Here is a 26,650-nt window from a genome sequence, read left to right on the forward strand (position 1 = left end):
GAGACAGAAAAATCACAATTTTCAGGCCTTCCTGGATTACCTAGTAAGTTCCAGGGCAGCCTGAGATACACATTGAATCCCTATCTCAAACAAAAAGAAAGTCCACAGATGTAGGAACCCTTCGAGTGTGCCCTCTAGACTCATATTCATTATGGAAATGCTTGGATTTTCCTTAGGAACACTTTAAATTGGATGGGGACTATGGTAGAAAGAATGAGAGAGACCTCCCCTGCAGTTTCTGGCATCTCAGTACCAAACATGGGCTCTAACTGAACTTGTGAATGGATGAATTCTGCTAAACTCTCCAAAAAGACAAATAAATGTCCCCAGTAACCAAATTCAAAACCACCCCACTTATTTGTTTGTTTGTTTGTTTGTTTGTTTTTTGAGACAGGGTTTGTCTGTATAGCTCTGGCTGTCCTGGAACTCACTTTGTAGACCAGGCTGGCCTCAAACTCAGAAATCCACCTGTCTCTGCCTCCCGAGTGCTGAGATTAAAGGCGTGCGCCACCACGCCTGGCTAACTGCCCCACTTTTTAGAACCCTGCAATCCATCTACTTCAGGCATTTTGGTTTTTTCTTTCTTTTCTAGCCTCAGAGATGCTGGGCTAGATCACACTTCAGGCAGAGCCAACTTTTTATGTGGTGCTCACGTTGGGCAGTGGGCGTGTCTCCCAGCTCTCCATCTGAACCTTTGAATTCTTCCCAAACCTACGGTTTGGCTCTTCAGTTTGCAGAGAGAAAATGAAAAGGCAGAAGATAGTCTATGTTGTGCTTGTTGTAATTTATCACCTTGGCACAAACAGATCGTCAGATTAAGACTTGCAGAAGACTGGCCTGATGAAGTGCTGATGCGGGACTGCCCACACTACTGTGGGTGACACCACCCCTGGGCGAGCGGTTTGGGTTGTATAAGGCTGTACATTGAGAAAGCATGGAAAGCAAGGGAGTAAGCAACTTTCTCTGGGGCCCAGTTTCAGTTCCTGCATCCACGTTCCTAGATGAGTTACTTCTCTGACTTAGTGACGATGGTCTTTGATGTGGAAGTGAAAGTCAGACAAACGCTGTCCTCTCTGAGTGGATTTTGGTCAGTGTTTTATCACAGCCACAGAAGGGAGCCACTGCACGGGTGTTATGTAGCAATTTCCTTCAAGATAAAGCCTTCCATCTTGGAGCCAGGCTCCAAGACACAGGAAGTTTTGAAGACGAAACATTCCATTCTGCACAGTTAAGCTCAGGAAACAACTAGAAACCATCAGGAAGTTCCTGGTACTGACCTGATACCACCTTACCTACCTCTCTTCCGAAGCAAATATAACCAGGAAGGAGTGCTAAAAGACACTCTCAGGCAGCCTAAACTGCCTGGAAGAGGTTGTCTGAGCTATCTAGATGTAATCATCTCCAACATGTGGATCTGCCTTCAAGTTGTACAGTAAGTTCCAGATCTTGCAAGCTGTTACCCATGATGCAGGAGGCTTCTGATGATGCAGCTATCTCTGAGTCCTTTTTGCTCCTATAAGTAACTCTAATAAAACTCATTGGTTTTCCATGTTGGACTTTGGCAGTATCTTTACTACTCTGATCTGATGTAAGTTCCCTATCTGAAGTGAGTAGTCATTTGTTCCAGTCTCCCCAAGAGGAATGCCACACAACACCATGATAGGATTGGCTCTTTCCCTTAGGATAATTTCCTCCCAATCACAGTCTCTTCTACTTCAAAGACCTACAAACACACACACACACACACACACACACACACACACACACACACACATGCATGCATGCATGCATACATGTGTATAGACATGCACACACAATTACATGCATGTTGTCTTAGTGCTTTTACTTATGTAAGAGGATGCCATGACCACAGCAACTCCTATGAGGAAGCATTTGACTGGGGCTGGCTCAGACATTTAGTCCATTCCCATCATGGCGGGAATCATGGTGACATGCAGGCAGACTGATGCAGGAGAGATAGCTGAGAGGTTTACAGCAGGATCAGCAGGCAGCAAGAAGAAAGTGAGATGCTGGGTCTGGCTTGAGCATATGAGACCTCAAAGCTCACCCACAATGATGCTCTTCCTTCAACAAGGCCACACCTACTCTAAAAAGGTCACACCTCCATTCCCTATGGGCCATTTTCATTCAATCCATCACATTTCACTCCCTGGCAACTATAGGCTTGTAACTATATCATGATACAAAATGCATTTAGTCCAACTTCCAAAGTCCCCAGAGTCTATAGCAGTCTTAAACTTGTTTAAAGTCCAAAACCTCTTCAGAGACTCATGGCACTCTCTTAACTATTATCCCTACAAAGTAAAAATAAAAAAGTAGATCACATACTTCCAACATACAGTGGCACAGGATGTATATTTCTATTCCACAAAGGAGGAAAGGGAGCATAGTGAAGAAATACTAGACCAGAGCAAGATCAAAAACCATCAGGGCAAACTCCAAGTTCTGCCTCTTCATGTCTGATGTCAAAGCACTCTTCCGATCTCCCACTCCTCTCAGCTTTGTTGACAGCCATACGTTTCTTTCTCTTGGGCTGCTTCCACTCCCTGTTAGCAGCAATCCTTGGCAGGTATTCCACAAGTCTGGTATTTGGGATCTCCAAAGTAATCCTGACTTCACCTGCATAGCTTCACACAATGGCTTCCATACAGGATGCCCCTGACATATTCCTGGCCTCCGTGGCTTTTCTTAGTTGGGGAGGGAGATTTCATAACCCCTTTCTTGTATCCTTGACTCTAAAGCCAGAACTTTATAGTTGAAGCTACCAAGTTCTACTTCTTGCTGGGGCCCCCTTATTCAAATACATTTTCAGTAGGTTTCTGTTTTGTATGGTTTCCTTCACTGCCTACGCCTGGCTGTCCTGGAATTTGCTCTGTAGACCAGACTGGCCCTGAACTTAGAGATCTGCACGCCTCTGCCTTCCATGTGCTAGAATTAAAGATGTGAACCACCATGCCTGGCCCTAAGCTTTTCTTTAATCCCTTTTTACTTTTCTTTAACTCCCTTTTACAGATTGGAAGCTTAGCTGGGTGAGCTCTCCCTCTGAGGTCACCACTCCCTTTGTTCCACTTGGCAGGAGGCTTTTCTTTAATCTGGTCACACTTCCTGGGGCTCCTTTTCTCTTCCAACTCTACATTTTGTAGTTTTCCTTGCTCAGCTTGCTTCTTTTCATCATAGATCTGCCTAAGAGCAGTCACTAATAACCAGAGGACACAGTCTAGGCTAGGCTGTTTTGAAATCTCCTCTACAAATGCAGTTAATTCAAAATTCTTCAATTTAGCCTCAGGCAGAAGAACAAAGGAAAAAAAAAAAAAACAGCCACATTTCCACCCAAATATCAAAAGAACAACCTCTAGGCCACATATTAATATTCTTCTCCTCTGAAACCTCTTACATTTGGTAGTCAATGGGCTGGGCAGGCCTGCCTCTCTCAGTCTTGGGGCTTACAACCTTGAGGTGGCTGTTTTGGCCAGGGTGTGTCTCCCAGTTGCTGTCGGGAGTAGAAGGAAACCCAGCACTGCTATCCAGTGTTTGGAAAACTCTGTCCTCACACTTCTAAGACCTCTAAGCATTAATTACCACTCTGGAGGGATGCAACTGATGTGTCAAGGTGACTGTAGACCACTGAAGACCAAGAAGCTTCAAGCATCACAGCAGTGAGTGACAGAGAGGCAGCTGCAGAGGGTGAGCCACTCCAGGAGCTCAGGTTCTAGACTACAAGCACCAGGCTTAAATCTTAGTGAATGGGATCCAGTCCTGATAACCGAAGGTGGGGTGACATTTCCATCAGCGTTTCATTGCCTGACTCAACTCCTGCCCCTTACACTTTGGTCTACACAGCTGACTCTGCACAGGCTCCCCTCCCTGGGCTGGTAACAAATTAATTTCTGGCTCCCTAGCTTGTGGTTGTTCCCTATTCTATTTCCCTCACTGGTACTCTGCAACAGTGCGCTCTCATGCTGAGCCACAGCCCCTCCATTAGCCACACAATCCCAAGAGACAACAGTCAGTGCACTAGAGTAGGTTGTATTGCTAAGCTATGATGTTCAGTTGGTGAGGTGGAGTAAATATATAGCAGCTTCTGGCATTTTCAGCTTCTAGTAAGTTTAGCAGGATGTTGACTCGTTGTAAGTGAGGGAGTAACTGCAGTGTATTCACAATCATAGCTGTCGAACCCTCTCTGAAAAGCATTCACTTTACCAAGGAACATTTGGAAAGAAGTAACTGAACGTAAGCACTCAGATGCCTTACAGACCAGAGTGAAGAATATTTCCGAGGCTCAATGGGCAATAATTTGTGTGGTGGTTTGAAGAGGTACAGCTCCCCCACCCCCGTCCCGTAGACTCACATGTTTGAATATCCTTAGCCCATAGGGAGTGCACTATTAGAAGGTGTGGCCTTGTTGGAGTAGGTGTGGCCTTGTTGGAGTAGGTGTAGCTAGAGGGAGTGTGTCACTGTGGAGGTGGATTTGAGGTTTAATATGTGCTCAAACCACTCCCAGTGTAGAAGACTCAGTCTTCAGTTGCTTTCAGATCAAGAAGTAGAACTCTCAGCTCCTCCAGCACCATGTCTGCCTGGACGCTGCCATGCTTCCCACCATGATGATAATGGACTTAACCTCTGAGAGTGTAAGCCAGCCCCAGTGAAATGTTTTGCTTTATAGCAGTTGCCTTGGGCCGGGCGTGGTGGCGTGGTGGCGCATGCCTTTAATCCCAGCACTCGGGAGGTAGAGACAGGCGGATTTCTGAGTCCGAGGCCTGCCTGGTCTACAAAGTGAGTTCCAGAACAGTCAGGGCTATACAGAGAAACCCTGTCTCGAAAAACCAAAAAAAAAAAAAAAAGAGTTGCCTTTGTCATGGTATCTCTTCACAGCAATCAAACCCTAACAAAGACAGTTTGTAATTGCTAAAACAGAAATCTCCAAATAAAATTCTAACTCAAAAATCACCTCCCTCTGATTTGTCTTCCAGAATCCGTGCACCTCTTGCAAATTGCTTGGCTTTGTCCTCTTCCACATCTGTCTATAACTTCCTTCATTGTGTTCAGATATCCTCCTAGTCCTTGTAAATGCTATTATCTCTTTAAGGGCTCATACCTCCTATAAGCCGCATAGGTACTATAGAATGTAAACTTTGGGCACAGCCAACAGTGAGAAGACTCCCTGGGCGGAGAGACTCGTTGCAACGCCTAATGGCCAGAATCCGATTTCTGGGATCTATATGATAGAAGAAAATAAGAGACTTTTATTTATTTATTTATTTATTTATTTATGTTTGGTTTTTTCGAGATAGGGTTTCTCTATATAGCCCTGGATGTCCTGGAACTCAGAAATTCACCTGCCTCTGCCTCCCAAGTGCTGGGATTAAAGGCGTGTGCCACCACACCCGGCTGAAAATAAGAGACTCTTGAAAGTTGTCCTCTGACCTCTAGACCCACTGTGGCATATGAATGGGTACATGGACACATAGTAAGTAAATGTAATAAAAATGTAAAAATAAATGCTTTTCTAGAAAAATTTTTTCTAGAAAAACTAGACACAAAATATAATTAAGGATTATCCTAGATAATACCAGCAATTAGTCACAGAATTACAGTATTTGGTGGAGAGGCATGCGATCTAGGATTACCTGATCTATTTCTACCTCTACAATTCAAAATCTTGAATGGCAACAGCAGGTGGACTTAACCAGAAAGGGACCCATAGGATTTCTCTGTGTACTAACATAGTCCATGAAAAGGCTCAAAACATGAGACTGAAACCTCTTAAAGCTGTATCTAAAATATTTGCAATAAAATACTGGATTATAATGGGATTATAATGTTATCATACAGTAAAAAGCTAAGATTAGAGATTGTCTTAGTTACTGTTGTATTGCTGTGGAGAGACACCATGCCCAAGGCACCTTATAATGGAATCATTTCACTGGGCACTTGTTTACAGCTTAAGATGGTTAACCTGTGTTCATTATGGTGGAGAGTGTGGAGGCCAGCAGGCAATCAGGCATGGCAATGATGCTGGAAAGTATGTGAGAACCTACATCTGATTTATATATTGCAGGCAGAGAGAGCACAAGACTGCCTGGCTTGGGCTTTTGAAACCCTAAAGTCTACTCCCAGTGACACACCTCCTCCAACAAAGCCACACCTCCTTCAACAAGCCACACCCATTCCAACAGGCCACACCTCCTAATTCTTCCCAAACAGTTACACTAACTGGGGACCCAAGCATTCAAATATATGAGCCTATGGAACTCCTCTTATTCAAAAAACCATAGAGATTTTGAGAATGAATTAGAAAATACACTGTTACATTTGGAAACTTAAAAAGCAGCACTTTAAAATAGCTTTCTCTGTGGAGTTAAACCTGAAGCTGGAGGTGTGATTCTGTAATGCGAGTGGAGTGAGGGAAAGCCCCTTACCTGAGCTGCAACACCATGTAAGAATATTGAAAGGGAAAAAACCCAAGGCATGTACAAAAGTAAACCTGCGGTTTTGCACATCTAACAAGGGAAATCAACTATGGTTCAGGTCATAGGTTTATTTTCTAGGGTTGCAGTCACAAACAAGGTAATTCAAACACACAGCCATTGAATTCTCATGGTTCTAGAGGCTGTACAACAGATGTCATAGTCTGACACCACAGTATTGTGGAGAAGCCTTTCTGACATTTCCTCTGGTAGTTTCTGACATTCCTTGGTGTCTTAGAGTTTTTGTTGCTGTGAAGAGACACCTTGACCATGGCAACTCTTATAAAGGAAAACATTTAATTAAGGCTAGCTTACAGTTCAGAGGTTTAGTCCATCACCATCATGATAGGAAGCATGGTAGAATGCAGGCAGACATGGTGCTGGAGGAAGAGCTGAGAGTTCTAATCTTGACTTGCTGGGCAGCAGGAAGTGACTGATACATACCAGGCCTGGCTTGAACTTCTGAGATCTCAAAGTCCACCCCCCGGTGACACACTTCCTCCAACAAGGCCATACCTACTCCATCAAGGCCACACCTCCTAATAGTGTCAGTCCCTATGAGCCTATGGGCTCATTTTCATTCAAACCACCACACTTAGTTTCCCTCGGTTTGCCTTACATATGTGACACTATCACACATGTCTTCAAACTGCTTTTCACTCTTCCTCTCTTCTTTATGGCCACATATCCCTCTCCATCCAGTGACACCAGTCATTGGGGGCAGGCCCTCCCTAATCCAGTATAATCTCAGTTTAATTTGCTTCCATATATGAAGGTCCTACTTCCAAATAAGGTCAAATCCACAGTTCGGGAGTCAAGGACTGAAATGCATCTTCCGAGGTATATATTCCTACCCTCTTCAGATGGACAGCTCACTGGTGTCTGGTACACATGTGCACTGCTCTTTCTGCTTTAGAATTTGCTTCCTTACTGTACATCTTACTTGGGGTAAACACTTAGCACAGGTAAGAAGCATTTCAGTTGACCCATAGATGTTATCCGTTTCCCAGTCTTCACCCAAAAGCGTTGAGTCTTTGACAGAAGAATGTACTTTCTTGCTCTGTGACATCAGCCCTGAAATCTCCTTTAAAAACTTTTTAAGGGTTTATTTTTAGTTCAAGTATGAGTGTTTTGCCTGCATGTATTTTTGTGTATGATGTGCATGCTTGGTGTCCGCAGAGGCCAGAAGATAGTACCAGATTCTATCTGAGAACTGAACCAGGATCCTCTGCAAGAGTTGTTAAGTGCTTTTAACTGCTGAGCCATTACCCCATCCCCCACCCTCCATCTTGAAATCTTAATAAGGAGAAACTTACTTGGTGGGGGGTAACATTTTCATGCACTATATGAAGGTGTATCTCTGTCCTTCCTCACCTACCTAAGGTATTCTCTGGCTTTAATAAAGAGCTGATGACCTATTGTTAGGCAGGAAAGGGAAGGCTGGGACATCAGGGCAGAAAGAAATAAGGTATCAGAAGGATTGAGAGGTGGGAGGGTGGAGGTTGGGATTCACCAGCCAGACAGGGAGGGAGAAAGGAAGTCATATCTACAGGGACATAGTGAGAGGTAACAGGTCATGTGGCAAACAGATTAGAATAAATGGGTTAATTAAGTTATATGAGTTTGTTGTGAACAAGCCTAAGCCATAAGGCCCAAGCTTTCATAAATAACAGAAAGTCTTTGTGTCCTTTTGGGGGGCTGGTGGGTAGAAACAGTCCAATGATACATTCTCTTCAAGTGGATCCATGATAGTTAGTACCAAGGAGAGCCTCTGCGCTGTTTGGGCGTTTCCAGAGGAACAGTTTATGCACAGGCAGGCTGAAATTACTCCACATCCATCTTTGCTTTCTGCATTAGACCAGTTAGGGAGAGGAAATGACAGAAGCAGAACTAATTAAAACTTCTAGTAGGTTCTATGAAACCATTATCCACACTTCCCCAATGTGCCTCAAAGGCAGAACTAAAAAAAAAAAAAAAAAAGATTAAGCCTGCACTTACACTTACAGCCAATGATGATTAGTCTTGGCTTTCAACTTGATTTGATCAGGGATCAACTAAGAGTCATGCTTCTGTGTGGTCCTGATGATTAACTGAGGGAAAGACCCTCTCCTGGAGCAGCTGGCACCTTCCCATGGTGTTTCCAGTGCAAAGAGGTTTAAGGGAAAACCAACACTGCTTTTACCTCACTGTCAGCCTTTGTGCCTTTTTGGTCAGTGCATTTATCCTGTGGCTGTCTTCTGTTGACATTGAACCCAGGTTCTTCATACTCTCAAAACCAAATGAAGACCAACGGCTCTCTGAGAATCCCCCAGCCCTTCAGCGTTAGATCCAGCCTCACAGTCTGAAGAGCTTCTGGGTTCTCAGTCTTTCCAGTGTGAAGCCAGCCATTGTTGGGCTGCAGAGATCATACCACGGAAGCCAATCTAACAGTTCCCACTTTGTAATATGGTTTCATTGTGTTTGTTCTGTTTCTCTAGAGAACCCTAACACATTCTACTAAGGACTTCGCATGGCTGGCACTAGTAACACCTCCATTCTGTTACTGCAGAAACGAGAAGGTGGGCAGTTATTGCTTTTTTAAATAACAGGTTTGATTGCTAAATTTTCATCTGCATACATTGTCCTTTGCCCACTGCTACCCCTTCTCATTACATTCTTCTCCCTCCTTCCCACTCCTGGGTCAGCTAATTTCTGAGTAGATTCTACTGCTATTTCCTGCTTACCTTGCCTTCCACCACTACAGCATGCAGTCCTGTCTCTCTGATGCCCTTCAAGAAAAGGAACTTGGTAACTGCCCTACTCTTTGCCCTCGTGCCAGTGTATTAGAGTCTCACGAGAAATCTGACTTAGTACTGACTGGCGGATGAACCATACATCAACAGTGATGTTAGAAGTTACCCAGTAGGCTATACTGTACCAATTGAAGCTCTCTTATAGAACATAGTTCTCTACCTGAAACACATGTCAGTCTATATAGCAGATAGCACAGCTTGTCAAACAGCCAGGCCAGGGAACAAACACAGAGACAAGGCATAATTTGTTTGTTTGTTTATTTATTTGTGCAAATGGCTTCGGACATTTATGAGTTTCTTTTTGACTTAAGATTGCCACCAAAAAGGCCAGCAACTTAAGTAGTTTTTACACTTCTATTTCCCAGAGAGAGGACTGTCCCAAAGGAGGACGATTCCACCAAAAGGGATTATATTGAAGCTAGAAAAAAAAAAGAAAAGAAAAGAAAAACTGCTATAGCAAACTGTTAGGCTAAACAGGAGGCTTACCTAAAGCTATGGATAAAACCAAGTATCTTTGGAAAGGATGACCTCTGGTAAGAGTCAAGAAGGCATTATAGAACATATGTTTAGACTCTGACTCTGAAGAGGAGGAGTGGGGGCTGTTTCTTTCTTCATCTCAGGTGCCCCCAAGAGAGTGGCATGGTAGCACCAGATGATTTCAGACAGATGTTAGCTTCATTTCTCCTTGAAATGCCTCACAGGTTCAGACAAATTCACTCCTATCTGTTGTGTGACACACAATTCCTGAGCAACATAAATAAATGACTATGCCTCCCACATAGGGAACCAGTAGAAGACATTAGTGAGAGCACTGAAGTCAGACTTGGGGAACCCATGAGTTTCTTTGGGCGACTTACAGTGGCATACATGACCCACAGGCAGCTGCATTAGTGAAAGCACACTCCAGCATGGGTACCAAGCCATGGAAGCTGGAGTCTTAAAGCTTTCTGCACAACTTGCAAGCCCCTCAAAAGGTTGGAGTCTTCTCCCTTAGCAGCCAAGAACTTATCCTTTGCCAAGCAACAGGCAGCCACAATGCAGGCAATTCCTATCATATGCCTTTAAAATTGCAGTGTGCTACAATACTTCCTTCTCTGGGTACTTTCTAAAAGGCCAGAATTCTTCCATCCTTAAAGTCACGTCTTTTATTGATGCAGGGTCGCATACTATAGTAGTGGCCTTCCTGTCTTAGGCTCCTGTATCAAGAGTAATTTTAGTGATCCTGGTATCTCCCCTGACTGGTAGGCACTTTTTCCTGGTCTTAACTACCACTCTTTATATGCCCACTTTTCTTTCTATAAACTGATGATGCCCCTCACATGTCAGGGCTGATTCTTGATCCTACACTTTTCAGGAATTCAAGAAGGTCAGTCTACCAGGCCCCATAGCCTGAGTCACCAGGAAAATTCCCAAGTCCCTGAAACCTTTCAAGGGGGACCCAAGATATGTAAAAGCCATGCCCTGACAGGAATGGAGGCCTCACAACAGGGCTATGATACAGGCGCCCTCCATCAACGACAATCCTCTGGCCTAAGGTAGTGTAAGCAGCCTTAAGTATGACCTAAACAGGGACTACACGCTCCTAAAGCCATGAAAGTATAAGCATGACAAAGATGAAACAGACACTTAAAAGGACCTTAAGTTTTTATTGGTGAAGCTGAACATTTTCAAGATAGCTTCATTATGAAGTATCAAAAATATTTCTTCCCCAAACTGGAAACTGGCTATTATATTTAAGCTGTAGAATGCAATTCCCTTACCTTTCTTAGCAACACTTATTTTTAATTTGCATTACTGTGTCATCTGACACAGGTATCCCTAGTACAGGACAGAGATGGGAAAGTCATAGTGGCTAGAATGGTCTCAGGCTCTGGCCTCGAAGTCCTTACTGCCTGACCCCATTCCTTGCAGTGCTATGGCACCGAGAGGTATCCCTGTCAAGTCTCCCATGCCTGAGCTTTAGCTGAAATGTCTCATTAGCCAGGTCTTGTAATTTAACATGTCCCCGTAGCTGCAGAAACATTTTGTCACTTGTCCCAACACACAATGCCATTGTCACAATAATAAACTTGTGATTTTTATTTTTTAAACGTTCAACATGTTTCTCAAGCACTGGAAGTGAATGAGGCTTATCCTCAAGTGGTTCACTGGCCTTTATACAGGGCATGGTAATGTGCCCAATTAACCACTCTCTATATGCAAAATATTCTCATGATCTTACCCTAAGATGTTCCATCCTGTGGATCCCCTGTGAAGTGGGAAACTATGGAGTTCCGCTAAGGTTCTGCAATCAAAGACATTCTGTATTGGCTGGCAGTAGAGGCCAGGGTGGCAAATCTGCGCAGAATCCCTGCTCTTCCTGCCCAGTCCTCTACAGGCAGGGGATGCCGACTATGCTATTTGAACGTGCTTAAAGGAGAGGGACAGCTGCCCTCCACTCTGCATGCCTAGGGAGAAGTGGTTACTTTATACAGTGGGAAGTATGCTTCTCTTTTAATTCTTTATTTAGGAAGTATTTATCTAAGATATGTTCTTGGATTTACTTAGTTCTCCACCCAAATAAACTGGCCACATGGAAGAAATCTTTCTTTCATGGGAGTTGGTTTTTGTTTTTTTAGGGAGAAGTAACAAGACACAGAGACACATGACCCTCTGGAGTCTATGCTGTTGACAAAGTGTTTCCAATATGTTTGTGCCCCGAGTTGCCTCTGAAGCTTCAGCGTGGATTTCCTTCCAGCTTTTGTGGTCCAGACTTAAAGGAGAAAGCAAAAGTTGTCGGGATGACCGAGTTTGGCTCCAAGGGCAAGGCAGTTGCTGGAAGTGACTCAGCCTCTTGGCACTCAACGCACAGTGTGGTGACAGACCAGACTGGTATTAACAACTCACGTTTGTCCCTGCCTTAGATGGAGGCTAGAACGGACCAAGTAGCTGGCATGTTACGCTTTGTAAGTGGTCGAGGACCGTTTCCCTCCACCTTCTGCGATGTTTGCTCCCGACTATGCACATTTTAAGTTTTAATAACTGAGAGATTTCTGATGTTTCAGGAAATTAACAGCTATGAGTCCCAGAGACCAGTGAATGCCAACACTGGCCACTTTGTTCTAAGGAAGGTCACCTGCAAGGGGGATGTCCCTGATTGCAAGGAGGAAATCCTAGAGTCACAGGGTTAGTTGACTTATCATTTGAATGTTGTTGTACAAGACACACCAGTGACACCACCAAGAGCCATTGTTCTCTCCTCATTATTGCTCTCTCACAATTATAACAGATTTCGCTGTGACATTTTAATTATGTGTAGAAACTTTGAAATCAGCAAGCTGAGTTTTTTTGCAACCAGAAAGTTAAAACGAGAGAAAAAGTTGACACATTTTATGGTTTATCATTTTATTTACACAACTGAAATTATTTCCTTAGTCACCTTGATTACAAAAACAAGTCAACACGGTATGGTTTAATTAATAGCCTTTCTTAAATAGATCTTACAAATTTTAGTGACTGACAGATTGCTACTTAATACTCAGTAATATTTAATACGGGGTAACTTCTGCATATATGTAGATGAAAAATCTGTCTGATAGTGCTAACAAGTATAGGTACTTTAACAAGTATGGGTGCTTTTATATCTCAGGAACAGACAGACAATGGTTGTTAGTCAAGTGTTAATTCCTCACAGATGGGCCAGCTATTTAGACTTGGAGCTCAGCCCTTGAGGGCTAACCTGCTGTAGCAAGTCACACTTACCGTGTAGGCATGTTGAATAATTTGAATTCATCCGTATTTTTGCACTTAATAAAACTACCATTAAGCACATTTGAAAAAAACAAAATGGGACCCATGACTAGAGATATTTATATAAAAAAACCTTATCACAGTGTATCTGAAAAAAAAAAGGCCCAAAACTAAAGCCATATTATACGTTAAAATAAGCATTTTTCATCTTTCTGTCTGTCTGGCTATGTGTGCACACGAATATCACACACACTCCATAAGGCTCTATCTGGTATACTTATCTGAGCATTCTCAGCCACATAAAATGTCACAATTTTACTGTGTTTGTGAAATGCCCATAAAGATATAGTATTTTATTATGACTATTTAAAAGTCCTATCACAGTGCTTCAAGTCTGAAGACCAGGCAGTGTTTTGGTAATGTGACCTTTTCGTGGGAACTGACAGTCCATAGACAGCCAAAGAAACTTCCAAGGGCCACCCCTAAGTCCCTAGAGGAGTGCCGAGTATCTGTGGCTACAACCGCCCATACAGAAAGACAAGAACCTTACATGCGAGTCGTGGTTAGAACAGAGACCAAAACACGTACCATAGCAGCATAAAGGACGGCTGGGAAGAGCTGACCCATGTGCCTTTCACACAAGCTCTATAAGAGCCAAAACCTTGTTCTCTCACCTTAGTCAGTGTTAGGGAAACGTCTAATGCAACTAGATGAACTGTCCTTCCCTTTGGGCACGAGCTGACAAGCCAGGGATTAAAACACGACAGACCCACCTGTCCCTGATCAGAGGGTGGGTGCACTCTTTGGTGGGTAGGGTGTACTGCAGACTGGCGTGCTGGGGGTGCAGAATCTGTGGCTCAAGGCCTCTGCTGACAGCAACACTGGACCTGAAGGCCACTCCACTCCAAGTACCCCACTTCTTCACCCTGTGCTGGTCCGCGAGTAGGAGTCACGCCGGAGCGTGAATGTTGCCAAGGGCTCAACAGGGGGACTACGTCTTGTGGGGTCACTTCTTTCCAGTTGCCTTGTATATAGCAAGGGCAACACCAAATCTCTCCATTGTGCTAATTCTAAGAGCCATTTAACCATGACAGAAACAAAACACTTTCCTAAGAAAAGGCTACACGGTTAAAAAAACCCAAAAATTTATATTCAGGATGTCACATGCTGAGCCGAGGACAGCCCGGACGCTCCCTTCTCCCCTCCAGCCCTAATGGACCTGGCTGGATACAACTACCCACTCCTATGCTGGGCTTTCATTCTAGACAAGGACAGGTCGTTCTGGCCAGGTTTTTCAACCGATGTTGTTTGTATGTGTGCTTCATGTTAAAACATTTTTCGGGGGACGTGGTAGGTTTTTATCAACCAGGAAAATCAGACAGTTCAGGTACAATTTCTCATCCAAGTCGTGACTGGCAGACCCCACACAGAGCTCAAGGTGGCTAGTGATGAGCAGATCAACAGATGTGCTACCCAATGCTAAAGGGAAAGGGGATCTACCAGAGACTCAGAGCACTCACCCAATGGGGCAGCTGTGCTAGGAGGGAGGACCACGAGGAGGGAGGACCACCAGGGGGGAGGACCACCAGCTATTTGAAGTAAAACCTTTTTGGAAACCAGCTAAAACAAACTACAGAAAACAAGTCTGCCACCTAAGGCTGGTCTTGGCCAGTATGATGTGCACAAAGGGGCCGGTGGACTTGATGCTCTCAGCATGTTTCTTCCCCCTTGGGAGTTCATTACCGTTCACAAAGGAATGTTAGCTATCAAATGTGTCCATTAATTTTGCCGCTGAGGGTGAAACCATCCAGTTAGCATATACACTATCATTTGCATATCTTGGGAACCCAGTGCTAGTGCCATCGGCTCTCGTGAGTGGTACAGGACTCTCTCCAGGCCAGTTCGGGTCTGACATGCCTAAAAATGAAAACAGATAATTTGTTCTGCACTGAAGAACTCAAACTTCATGTGCAGACAGTAAGGCCTTGGCAAAACTCCCTTTGATGGTTAAACCAACTTGCGCTTCTGTGCCAATTCCATTAATGGTTTTGCATCCCAGGTTTCCAAAACACTGTTCTACATGGGGCAACCTTACATGCTCCTGGTACAGGTAATTTAGTCTATGAGTTTAGAGTCTCAAATCTGAAACAGATCTGGTGAAACGCTTAACTGTTTTCCCAGGACAGTGTAAAGCATCAGCGAATGGCTGGACTATATGGCTTCCTGTAGTGGGAACCCTCTAGGGGCTATTCACCTGTCACCCCTACTAAAACGGAGGAGGAAGACTTCCTGTCCCACAGGGGGCACACACAGGCTGCCCCCGCAGCACTGTAGGTACAAGGCAGGTAGTGAGGACCTGTGACTCAGGAAGCATGCAGGAAAGAACCTACCTTAGCTTGAAACTGCAAGACTTCAAAAAGCATCAATGAGGAGATTAGGAAGCAGAAAAAAAATTTCAAGTATTTAATCCAAGACAAAGAAGGAGTTTTGGCAAGAACCGTATTTACTGTCCATTGCAAGGCCACAGCACCACAGACTATGTTCTTTCAGAAAGCATTGGCTCAGTATTTAGCACTGGCTTCGTGAGTGACAACATCGTGATGGGGGTAGGGTGCAAAGGATGTGAAAGCAGCAGTCTGGTGTCTGCCCAGGGCCCACATGGTTTTCCCGCTGCCCCACACTGCACGGCGGTGGACATATAGCTGGAAGTGGGAATATGGTCGGCTTCCGGGAGGCACACACCAGCCCAGGAGCAGCCTGGGGGTACCCCAGCTATGCTATCGCTGCAAGCTGGGGATGCCAGCTTTCCCTGGCAAAACTGACTCCCTCCCCAGATCAGGTAAATTTAAGTATCGAAGTCACAAGTACTATGATTTGCTTCCCAATGGCCCCTGAGAATTATGCTCTAATCCACTTCTCCTGTGTCATCGTAAGTGGCTGGGCTATGTGGTCATGACACTTATTTTCACATCCTTTTAGAAAGACATAGCTGCAAAATGCCTGAATGTATGTAAACTAGATGCAAAGTCAGATATTTACAAAGAAAAGGGTTCAGAGGAGGCTTTGGTGTCGGTGGGATCAGAAACACTCTTTTAAAAAGCATTACAGAGAGTTGGGATGGTGAAGAGAGGACAGCGTTGCTAGAATCTAGTAAATGCATGTGAAATTCTACCATAGAGTTTGTTTTCAATCCATGTGGAAGGGAGGGAGCGTGGGAGGGGAGCATTGTTACAGTCCACCAGGGGTGTCTCCTCTTCTGAGAGCCCATCGTCATACAGCAGTGAGTCCGAAGGGGTGGATGCAGCCAGGTCCAAGTAGTCCTGGAAGAGAGAGAAAGACATGGCCAGTTATCTTTGATCCTGGGCCATTCCTAAACATACTCAGGGACCGTTAATGCACATGGGGCAGAGGTGCTGGTTGTACCCCTATCCTGTACTGTTTCTTGGCCTCTCAGTTAAGACCACAGCTTCCATCCAGGAGGATAACACTGAGGTAAGGTACTGTGGTTCCTTAATCCAACCAAGAGCAGAGGGCTGGGGAAATGGCTTCTCTGTATAGTCCTGGCCTGAAAGCACTTGTGGTCACAGTATTCCTGTAGAAACATAGTGTGCCAAGGGGTAGGTTCAACCCAATGGATGCTTATCAGCTTCCCTCCCAGGACCTCTTCTGTTACAGGGAACAGATACCGATGCAGGGACCTCAGCTCCCATGCACAACAAATGTAAGATGCTTGCCACTTAATGTTATACCACTTAACTACGTAGATGATTCTTGTGTTGGCTGTTTCTCAACACCGCGATTTTGGCATCTATTGTTACTTCTGCTCAGGACAACCCTGAACCCACAAATCTTGAAGATTTTCTCAAGAAACAACAAAACTGTGTCAATGTATTCAAGGTTGTTCACTTTCTCTATCAGATACAGTATATCCATTTTATGTATCAATTTTATGTTGAAATCTTTGATGCTTTTGGAGCCTTTTGTGCAGAGTGATAAACGTAGGTCTATTTGGATTCTCCTAAGGCAGCCATCTGGTTTGACTAGCACTATTTGTTGAAGGTGTTGTCTTTTCCCAGTGTATTTCTGGCTTCTTTATCAAAAAACAGGGGTCTATAGGTCTGGGTCTTCAATTTGATTCCACTGATCAACATGCCTATTTCTGTGTCAACACCATACTGTTTGCTTTTCTTTAATTACTTAGTTTTGTAATATAACTTGAAATAAGGGATTGTGGTATCTCCCATAGCTCTTCTATTGATCAGGATTGTTTTAGCTAATCCTGGATTTTTTGTGTTTCCGTATGAAATTAAAAATTGTCCTTTCAAGATCTGTAAAGAACCGTGCAGTTATTTTGATAAGAGACTGAATGGTAGATTCAATCTGCTTTTAGCAGGATGGCCACTTTCACACTATTCATACTACCAACCCATGAGCATAGAGATCTTTCCATTTTCTGATATCTTCTTCAGATTTTTTCTTCAATGTTTTAAAGTTTACATCGTGTACCTGCTTTGCTAAAATTATCCTGAGATATTTTCTATTATTTAGGTTGTTGTGAAAAGTTTTGTTTTCTTAGCCCATTTGTTATTTGTATATAGAAGAGCTATTGACTTTTATAAGTTACTTTTGTATCAAACTACTTTGCTGAAAGTGTTTATCAGATGTAAAGAGTTTCCTGGTCAAACTTTTTTGGGTCACTTATGTTTAGTATTATATCATTTGCAAATAGATACACTGACTTTTTCCTTTCCCATTTGTATCCATCTTTTCTCCTTTAGTTGTCTTACTGCTCTAGCTAAGACTTCAAGTGCTATACTGAATAGGTATGGACAAAGTTGATAACCTTGTCTTGCTCCTGATTTAGTGAAAATGTTCTCTGTTTCTATTTAAGTTGTTGGCTTGCTGTAAAATTGCCTTTACTCTGTGTTGAGGTATGTCCCTTATATCTCTTATCTCTTCAGGACTTTTATCATTAAGAAGTATTGAAATTTTGTCAAAGGTTTTTTTTCTACATCTAATGAGATGATCATGTGGTTTTTGCCTTTAGGTTTGTTTAAATGGTACGTTACATTTACCCATTTACCCATGTTGAACTATCCCTGAATTTCTGGGATGAAACCTATTTATCACTGTGGATGTTCTTTTTGATGTGTTCTTGGATTTAGTTTGCAAGTATTTTATTGAAACACTTTGTACCTATGCTCATAAGGGAAACTGGTCTTAAGTTTTCTTTCTTTGTTGGGTCTTTATGTATGTTAGGTATCAGGGTAATTGTGGCCTCATTAAAATAAATTGGATAATGTTCATTCTGCTTATATTTTGTAGAATAATTTGAAGAGTATTGGCATTAATTCTTCTTTGAAAGTGTGCTAGAATTATGTGCTAAAATCAACTGGTCCGGGGTCTCTTTTTTTGGGGGGTGTTGGAGGGCTTTTAATGACTGCTTCTACTTCACTAGGGTTTACAGGTCTGTTTCAATTGTTTATCTGATGTGGATTTAACATTTTGAGAAAAGTATCCATTTATTTTAGAGTTTGAAATTTGGTGGAGTACAGGTTTTTAAGGTATGTTCTTATGATTCTCTAAATTTTCTCCATGTTTCCTCAGTGTTTGTTGTTGAGAGACAGAAAGGGAGTGGATCTGGCTGAGGTGGGGTGGGGAGGAACTGGGAATAGTGGAGGGAAGGGGCAACATAATCAGAATATATTGTATGAGAAATCTACTTTCAATAATAGGAAAAAGCCAATGAAACTTAAGTTTTTCAAAAATTTGTGTATGAGAATGTATGTAATAAATCCAGTGTATGTACACATCTGTGTGGATGTGTGTGTGTGTGTGTGTGTGTGTGTGTGTGTGTGTGTGTGTGTGACACCTGAGAATGATATTCTGCTCTGCCGCTCTTCACTTTGGTCCCTTAAGACAGAGTGGGTCTGTCACTGAATCTGGAGCTGGTTCTCAGCAAGTCCCAGAAATCTCCTGTTTCTGTCCTTGTCCGTCATTGCACTGGCCACGCATGGCTTTTTACATAGATGCTGGGATCTGAACGCAGGCAGGCCCTGGTGATTACAGGTGTTCTTACTGGCTAAGCCATCTCTCCAGCAACACAAGCTGCTGTATTTTATTGCTGGGAGCCGAGACCATGTACCCTTTTGGAACCTGAAGTTAGGGCAGCTTTTCGTAAAGATGAAGACAAGGCCTCAAAGGGAGTAGTGTGAGCAAGGATGCCTGTTTGGTCCTGTTTACCTGTCTCCCTAGCATCCAGTACGAACCGTACAAACAGTGGCTCAATAAATATTAGGCAAGAATTATTCAGTCTTCTCACCAAGGCACAGAGGCTGGCTGTTCTCACGTGTTTGGTTTGGCTGACACCAGGCTTTGGAAATCTACACGAGCAGTTAATAAAAACCGGGAGACACCATGAACTTCTTAAAATTCAGAAGACCTGACCTGCCAGATCTCCTACTTCTGTAGGGTCTCACGTGGTGAGAGAAAGATGCCCTTGAAGGGACACTCATATTGCCAGAGTTCCAACCCTAGTCACTGCCCACCTCCAGGGCCCTCAGAGCTCATGCATTTAGGACATGGGCTTCGAGTCTTTGGCATTCTATTCCATGATTGCAAAAGTTCTCCTTTGGTTTTGAAACAGTCTCCAGCACTTGCCTGTGAAGAGGTCTTGTCTGAGGACAAGCTAGAAACCAAGATGTTTTCATTACTGAACCGTCCAAGAGAACAGGCCTCCATGGCAGGGTTTCAGCCACTGCCTGCCCTATGGTATAGCACAGTCATCGTCCTCTGACTTGCACTGGAAGCACAGAGAACCTCAAACTACCACCCTAAGGTGAGCCTTCCACCCTAAGGTGAGCCTTCCACCCTAAGGTGAGCCTTTGGCGGTGACTGCGGGACTCACTCTGCTCTTGACCATCATCTTCTCCAGATCCTTGCTGATGTCAGCAAACACTGGCCTCTTGTCTGGCTCCTGCTTCCAGCACTGCAGCATCAGGCGGTACCTGGGGGGAAGCACAGGTAGGTGGTGAAGTCCTGGCAGGGCCCTGCACACCCACACTGGGTCTAAGGGGCTATGTCTCTTCTCTCTAGGCTGTTTTCTAAACCATTTGCAACTCTGAGCTTCCAAGCTGGACCCAGGGGCAGGACACCCACATTGTGGTGCAGCCCTCTGGTGGCCTCTTTCCAGAGAAGTTCTTTGTTCTCTCCTTATACCAACAGGAGCAGACAACGTTTCAACCCTGTACCCACGGCGTGTGGCTCAGTAGAAAGCAAAGTCCTTAAAATGTGTAGAGGACGAACTGACTGGAAACTCTTAGGGGTGGAAACAAACACAATGTCTGGTTATTACAACTTTCTGACTGGATTTGAGAGAGCTTCCAGCCTGGTTCTGTAATCCTACTTAAAAACCCCATGGCTGGAGATGTACCAGGCTCTAGGCTCAAACCTGCTGTTATTTTTATTTTGCTCAACACCATGCTGTCAAACTGCTTTCAACACGTTCATATTTATACCCAGGGACCTGGGCTCAGCCTTGGTCACAGAAGCTTCTTTTGCTTGTTTTTTTTTTTTTTTTTTTTTTTTTTGGTGTGTGGTGAGGAGCAGTCAACAGAGACACTCATAACTGGTCAGAGCTCCAAGGATAAGAAACTCTGCATAGGCAGTGCTTGGCCCTCAACGGGCTATATAGCAATGTTGGCTCTCTCAGCCAAGACCCAGGGAACATCACGGAAGGCAGAATGGATGTACGGTGCAGAGATTAGGAGGAGCTCTGTGCAATGCTGTCATCTGCACATGGCATGCCTGCTGCACTCACGAACTCAAAGTGGCTCTGGTCGCCGGCATGTGGCCAGTGATGCGCCAAACTTCTGGCACAAACGGAGTAGATTATCTCTAGGCCCCGTCCCTTGCTTATGGGCCATTGGCAGTGGACAGCTGCTGTGGGAGGAGAATCATTCTCTATGAAGGGTGGGGCCACTGGAAAGATTCCCACATTTCAGTGGATGGCCCCATACCATGCACATAAATATGGGCAGCACCCGTTGGTCTTAATGGGCTGTCTCAAAATAAGACATGAAATTGAGAGGGGACACGTTGCTGGGGTGTGGGGGAGCTGAAGGAGGGAAACGGGGGTAGGTGTGATTGGGTTTCGTCACGTAATTCTACGGAAAGCTCGAGGATTTAAAAACTTAAAAACCAGGCTTCTCTGGTTCTCAGTCTTGTCTCTGTCCTGAAGCCCTGCTTCCCCAGAAGCTGGGCATGGCCGAGGGCTCTGGAGCTGTGATGTGGGTATTAATGCTGGGTGGCTGATTGCCAGCCCAATGCTCGAGGCCTCATCTTCCCTACCCTGGCATGTCTAACCTTGCTCTCAGCTAGGCACTGACCGTGGCACAAATGTACCAGCGTTATCTGCTCCAGTTATTGCCCTTCCCCCCACTTTTAACCTGGTCTCTGTACCATCTGATTAGCTGTTTGGTATAAAGCACAGTGGCTTTGGGTCTCTGGGGCTCTTGGGCTGAGGCTGTCTCTGTCCTGCTCTGCTCTTACTCTTCCTTCCCACACACTGTGCAGGAGGCCTTGGGCTCTTGCCAGTTCCATCAACCCCCAGAAGTTCCTAGGAAGCCCACCAGCCCCCATGGGGGAGGGGCCCCAGCATCTCTTTATCTCATGCCTGTTGATGGCTGTCTGGCCTCTGCCCATCACCCAGCTTATCAGGGTTGGTAGCAATAGGCTTCTTGGGAACGAGAAGAGAATGGACGGCTGTTTTACTTCCCATCCAGGGCCCAGAGTATGAGGGTCAGAGGCTGGCTGGGCAGAAAAAGTCCACTCACATTTCCTCGCTGCAGTTGTCCGGCCTCTCCATCCTGTGGCCTGTCTTCAGAAGGTTGAAGAGTCGTTCAGGAGGAATTCCAGGGTAGGGGTTGCCTCCCAGGGTCACAATCTCCCATAGCAGCACTCCAAAGGACCACCTGTGGCGAGGAAGGGGAGCAGTAAGCAGCTTCCTGGCCCCTGGAGCCTCCTTGATGGACCCCGTATATCTACATCTGTAACCAACCTAATCAGCTGCCAGTGCCTAAATGGATGACACACAGGGATCTTAGCCTGGCTCCACTGCACGGGCAGGTCTGTAAAAGCTGCTGCCACAGAAGGACGACCTTAAAGGATGGAGGTCCTAGCAACCGAACTCAGGGTGTGCTGTGAAATTTTCATTAAGTCTTAGAGCAACTTTTATAGAAAATATTTAGTAGTAAGAGAACACTGGGGTTGCGGAAAAAAAACATCACGAAACATGTATCATAAAGTATGTATGTGCACACTACAGGAGAGAGCCGAAGGTAACAAGGGAGGGGCCCACTGTGACTCAAGGCTGTCTGTCTCCTATTGGACTTTTCTTTGTATTTCCTGATTCTTCTAAATCAACAAGCTGTTATCAGAAAACTATTGTTCGGGATTGCTTAAGAAAGAACTCTTGTTTTTCATAGCTCTATTCAAGATCTGTACCTCCGCAAGATTGCAGAACACTTTAGAAAGAAGTATTTTGTTTTTAGCAGAACAAATCATGTCTTGTCATCCATCTGCAAGAGTGAGTGTGGGCTGCCATCTTTAAGTAGTTTGGGATACACCGGTCCACAACCTCAGATAGGGCTACCTGTAGTGGGGTTCCCGAGCCCCATCTGCAGGCAGGTAAGCATCAGGATGCCTTGCCTGACCCCTGTCTTCCAGCAGTCTTAGAGGAGGAGAAGAGGGGTGTGGAAGAAGAAGTAACGGGCTGGAAGTGGGCTATGACTGCCCCATCCCCCACCCCACTCCTTCACACACCACTGTGGTTGGCAGAACTGCTGCCTGGGCCCAGCCATTTGCTGAATGAATACCTGCTGACCTCTGAGCCTGAGCTCATCCTGAATGACTAGCATTGTAAACAGGTATTGGGAAACAGCAGTGTCCCCTAGACAAGCTGCCGAGACAAGGCATCAATGGCCCAACCTCCCCACCCCAGGATGGCAATGCCCTCACTTACACATCACTTTGAGTAGTATAGATGTGATCGAAAAGGGACTCAATTGCCATCCACTTGACGGGAATCCGGCCCTAGAGGTAGTGAACGAAGGCATTAGTATGGCTCTAAGCTCTGTAACCAAGGTAGTCAGCTATGGCCCTTAAGTTCTATAACCGAGTCAGTCAGCCATACCCTTTAGCCTAGCTCTGGAGGGAACACAGGATAATACTATGTCCCAGGGACAGACCAACTGTGCATACTCTTGAAGGGGCCACAGCTCCAGCCTGACCCTTTGGCTTTGTTGAAATTGTACTGGGAATCAAGAAAACTGCCCACAGCCACAAAGGACAACCTCTCACATGTCACAGCCCTGCAAAGAAGCAACCCAAGAAATCCACCTGTGGGAGGGTTGCCAGGGCTCTGAGGCACCCTGGGTAGGGCAAAACAGTGCTCACCAGCACAGAGCCAAGAACTTGTCCTGCAAGGTAAGTGTCTTGCTAGTATCCCACGTGGGAAACCAACACCCAGCTTCCACCCTGTAAACTTTGTTTGCCATCAGCAAGGTTTCTCTGAGAAACCTTGGGGGAGAAAAACAATTGTGCACCAAAGCTGGATTCTCCTTCTCTCAGGGTTCTCCCAGCATCTCAGACTGAGCAACACCCCCCCCCCCAACTCGCAACCTGCAGCAGTGCTGGCCTCTGTGCTAACAAATCCTTTTCAACAACAGGATGAAAAGCTCGATGAAGAGGTCTTAAGAATGTATCATTTTTTAGAAGCACACTCATGGTCACTTCGATTGGCTTGAACATGCTTCCTGTGCTTATACCCTTCATGATGTATGACTGTGCTCCTGACACCACTGTCTGTGGAGACTGTGGCTTATGCTCTTGGAGGCTGTCAAAGCCCCTGAAAGCCATACCTGTATATCTCCACTGTGACAGCAGGCCCCCTTGGAAGATATGTATGCGCATGGGCACGCTCGAGAGAGAGTGTGTGTGTGAGTGTGTGTGTGAGAGACGGTGCAGGAGGTTCTCGAATAACCTCTCTACCGTGTGACACAGCAGCACCTTCCACTTCCTTTCTGCACTTCTGAGATCTGCTATCACCACAGAAACCCCAGAACAAACAAAACACTGTGCTCTCAGCCTGTGGTGACACACAAGGAGGACCTATGAGCCTCACCGCAAAGCCGAAACAGATAAAGCTGGGTGTGTGCTGCTGGAAAACCGCATCACCAGGACCCCCCGAGTACTTCCAGGATCTGTTCCCGCCTGTGTTGTCACATGGAAGCTTCAGGAGAGCAGATGCCAGGTGACAAGGCAAGGCAGTTACCATGGGAACAAGACGTCGTCAGCGAATTCAGATGTCCACATGATGCTTGGCCTTGGAGAAATTCTCAAGACTCAGGACCTGCATGTCCTCACCCAGTTTTACCCAGAGACCCCAGTGAGACTCCTACATAAAGCAGCAAAGCATCATGGTCCCATGAATTCCATTTTAACTCCCTAGGAGCAAAAGAGCAGTTACACAGTGAATAGGGGCCTTGTTTTATGGAACCAAGACAGACTGTGGAAAGGGGTCTACTTCTGTGGAATTGGAAAGTGACTAAAAGCACCAGGTACCTCAGGAAGATCATATACAAGAAAAGTTTGACTGGAGTCCTGGGGACCCAGAATGGGGATAGATTTCTCCTCCTCCAGTCATTCTAAGGGTGCCACCCTACCCAATTAGCATAGCTGCTGAGCCCACGCCCCCTCCTACAAACTCATTAGGACACTCATGGCTAGGTACCTTGCTTTTCTTCACATAGGAATCTTCTTCATAAACATCTCGGGACAGCCCAAAGTCGGAAATCTTCATCTTCCGTCCCTCAGCCACCAAGATGTTCCTGGCAGCTAAGTCCCGATGTACGAGCTGTAGGAAGGAAGCAGCAAGGACCCTCAGACCAGCCTTGGTGGGCAGGGGCTGGGCTGGGCTGGGTTGGGCACCAGGGGCACACAGCGTCTGTGGCTCTCACCTTCATTTCTGCCAAGTACTGCATACCCCTCGAGATCTGCCAGGCGAAGGAGATGAGGTCACCCATGGTCAGTACCCTTTCATCTGGGTGGTCCAGTGAGCTGGAGTTGCGGCTGCCTCCACCGCTCACATAGGCAGGCCCAATCTTGCGGCTGTCACGGAGGAATCCCCGCAGGGAGCCATACTTGGCATACTCCACAATGAGAAGAAGTGGCCCTGGGGACAGAAAGAGGCAGCCCTGGGCAAGGAGTCGGGCTCAGCCTTGGTACAGGAGGCTGCAGGCTCTGTTACCTCACAAGCAACTGGGCAGGCACAGACCTGCTCTGGCTCCATGGATCATCAAGTTATGGCAGGCCAACTCACTCTTGGTCTACATTGACCATGGGGACATTAGCTCCCTTCAAGGTACAGTAAGACCTTCCCCATGGGTTCCCCAGAGGATGAGCACTATATTACCAGCCCTACCCTGTGAGCTATCATGCCCTATACTAGGACTCAATACCTTTTCCCATCCTCGACTCTGTAGGTGGGAGTGGGAAAAGCAATGGAGGGAGGAAGGCCTGTGCAAATCTCACAGCTCAGACTTGGTCCAATCCTAGCTCGGCAACAGTGTATCTTATAGCACACACACAGGCGCACACACGTGTCAAACTCCTCTGGCAAAAAAAGAGGGGGAGGTATGAAAAGCTAACAGAAGGTGACAATGCACCTTCCCCACAGGGCTGGTGTTGGCAAAGGTACACTTGTTACTCTGTAGGTTCCCAAGATGCACTGTTCAGTCCTAGTGTTCCCTGTACTGGGTGCTAACGCTACAGACCCATGCTCAGCAGGCCCAAGGAGCGCTCAGCTAGCAGATACTCAGCAGACTAAGAGTGGAGCCAGAAGCCCAGCTCCCAGAAAGGAGAAGTAAGCAGAGTGGGAAAGGAGAGCCAAGGGAAGAAGAGAGACCCAAGCCATGTGCTGGCAGCTGCCCACCCGCCCGCCCACCCTATCCTCTGGTTAGCCTTACCATCCTGGCTGCAGGCCCCATACAACTTGATGACATGTGGATGGTTGACCTGTTTCAGAAGGTTGAACTCAGAGAGCAGGTCTCGTAACTCACTCTGGGAGGCATTTTCTGAAACAGCACAGAGAGACTGTGTTTGCCATAGCCCTTTGGGATTCCTTGGTGACCACGCCGAGTAGAGAACGGACTGCCATCCCCCTCACAGATTTACACAGAGACCCTCAGCATCCAGCTGCTTAAGGCTCCTCACAGCCCTCAGGGTACACAACCCCAACAGTGGCTCTGTGTTCCCCCAGGGTAAGAGCCCACAGGTTAACTTCCTCATCTCCAGGGCTGTTGCTTGCATATGCGGCAGCATGGCCACTTTCGCTGCTGCTTTGAGCAGAGAGAAACCTACAGAGAAATCCCCTCCCCTACTTTTAGAGAAGACTCAGCGATTGCTGGGATGGGGGTCAGTCTGTTACAGAGGGGGTCTCTTCATTAGGATCCCAGTGACCTCTTGGATAAACCCTGGCCTCTTTCCTGCCATGGTGCAGAAGCAGCATCTTCCACTAGAGCCAGGTCCTCACCCTGCCATCTTCAGGAACACTGGCTATCATGTCCACGGAGGACTCAGACT

General features: G+C 45.6%; 1 protein-coding gene across 2 annotated transcripts in view; it reads right to left on the reverse strand.

Annotated features, from left to right (window-relative positions):
- Nucleotides 1-12,642: 12,642 nt before the first annotated feature.
- Ret (ret proto-oncogene) overlaps nt 12,643-26,650 on the reverse strand; it is a 42,648-nt gene continuing 28,640 nt past the window's right edge. Inside the window, exons 13-20 of one of the 2 annotated variants that reach the window (XM_021189774.1) lie at nt 26,035-26,142; nt 25,027-25,241; nt 24,801-24,923; nt 23,031-23,101; nt 21,844-21,981; nt 19,917-20,016; nt 16,182-16,329; nt 12,643-14,926 (exon numbers count right to left, since the gene is read on the reverse strand). In XM_021189774.1, coding sequence (XP_021045433.1) covers nt 14,769-14,926; nt 16,182-16,329; nt 19,917-20,016; nt 21,844-21,981; nt 23,031-23,101; nt 24,801-24,923; nt 25,027-25,241; nt 26,035-26,142 — 1,061 coding nt within the window. In that variant the 3' untranslated portion in view covers nt 12,643-14,768. Of the gene's footprint in view, nt 14,927-15,458; nt 16,330-19,916; nt 20,017-21,843; nt 21,982-23,030; nt 23,102-24,800; nt 24,924-25,026; nt 25,242-26,034; nt 26,143-26,650 lie in introns of those variants that run through there. The other variant, XM_021189777.1, reaches the window with a different exon arrangement.

This window comes from Mus pahari, chromosome 2 (assembly GCF_900095145.1).
Source record: "Mus pahari chromosome 2, PAHARI_EIJ_v1.1, whole genome shotgun sequence".
Lineage (NCBI taxonomy): Eukaryota > Metazoa > Chordata > Mammalia > Rodentia > Muridae > Mus > Mus pahari.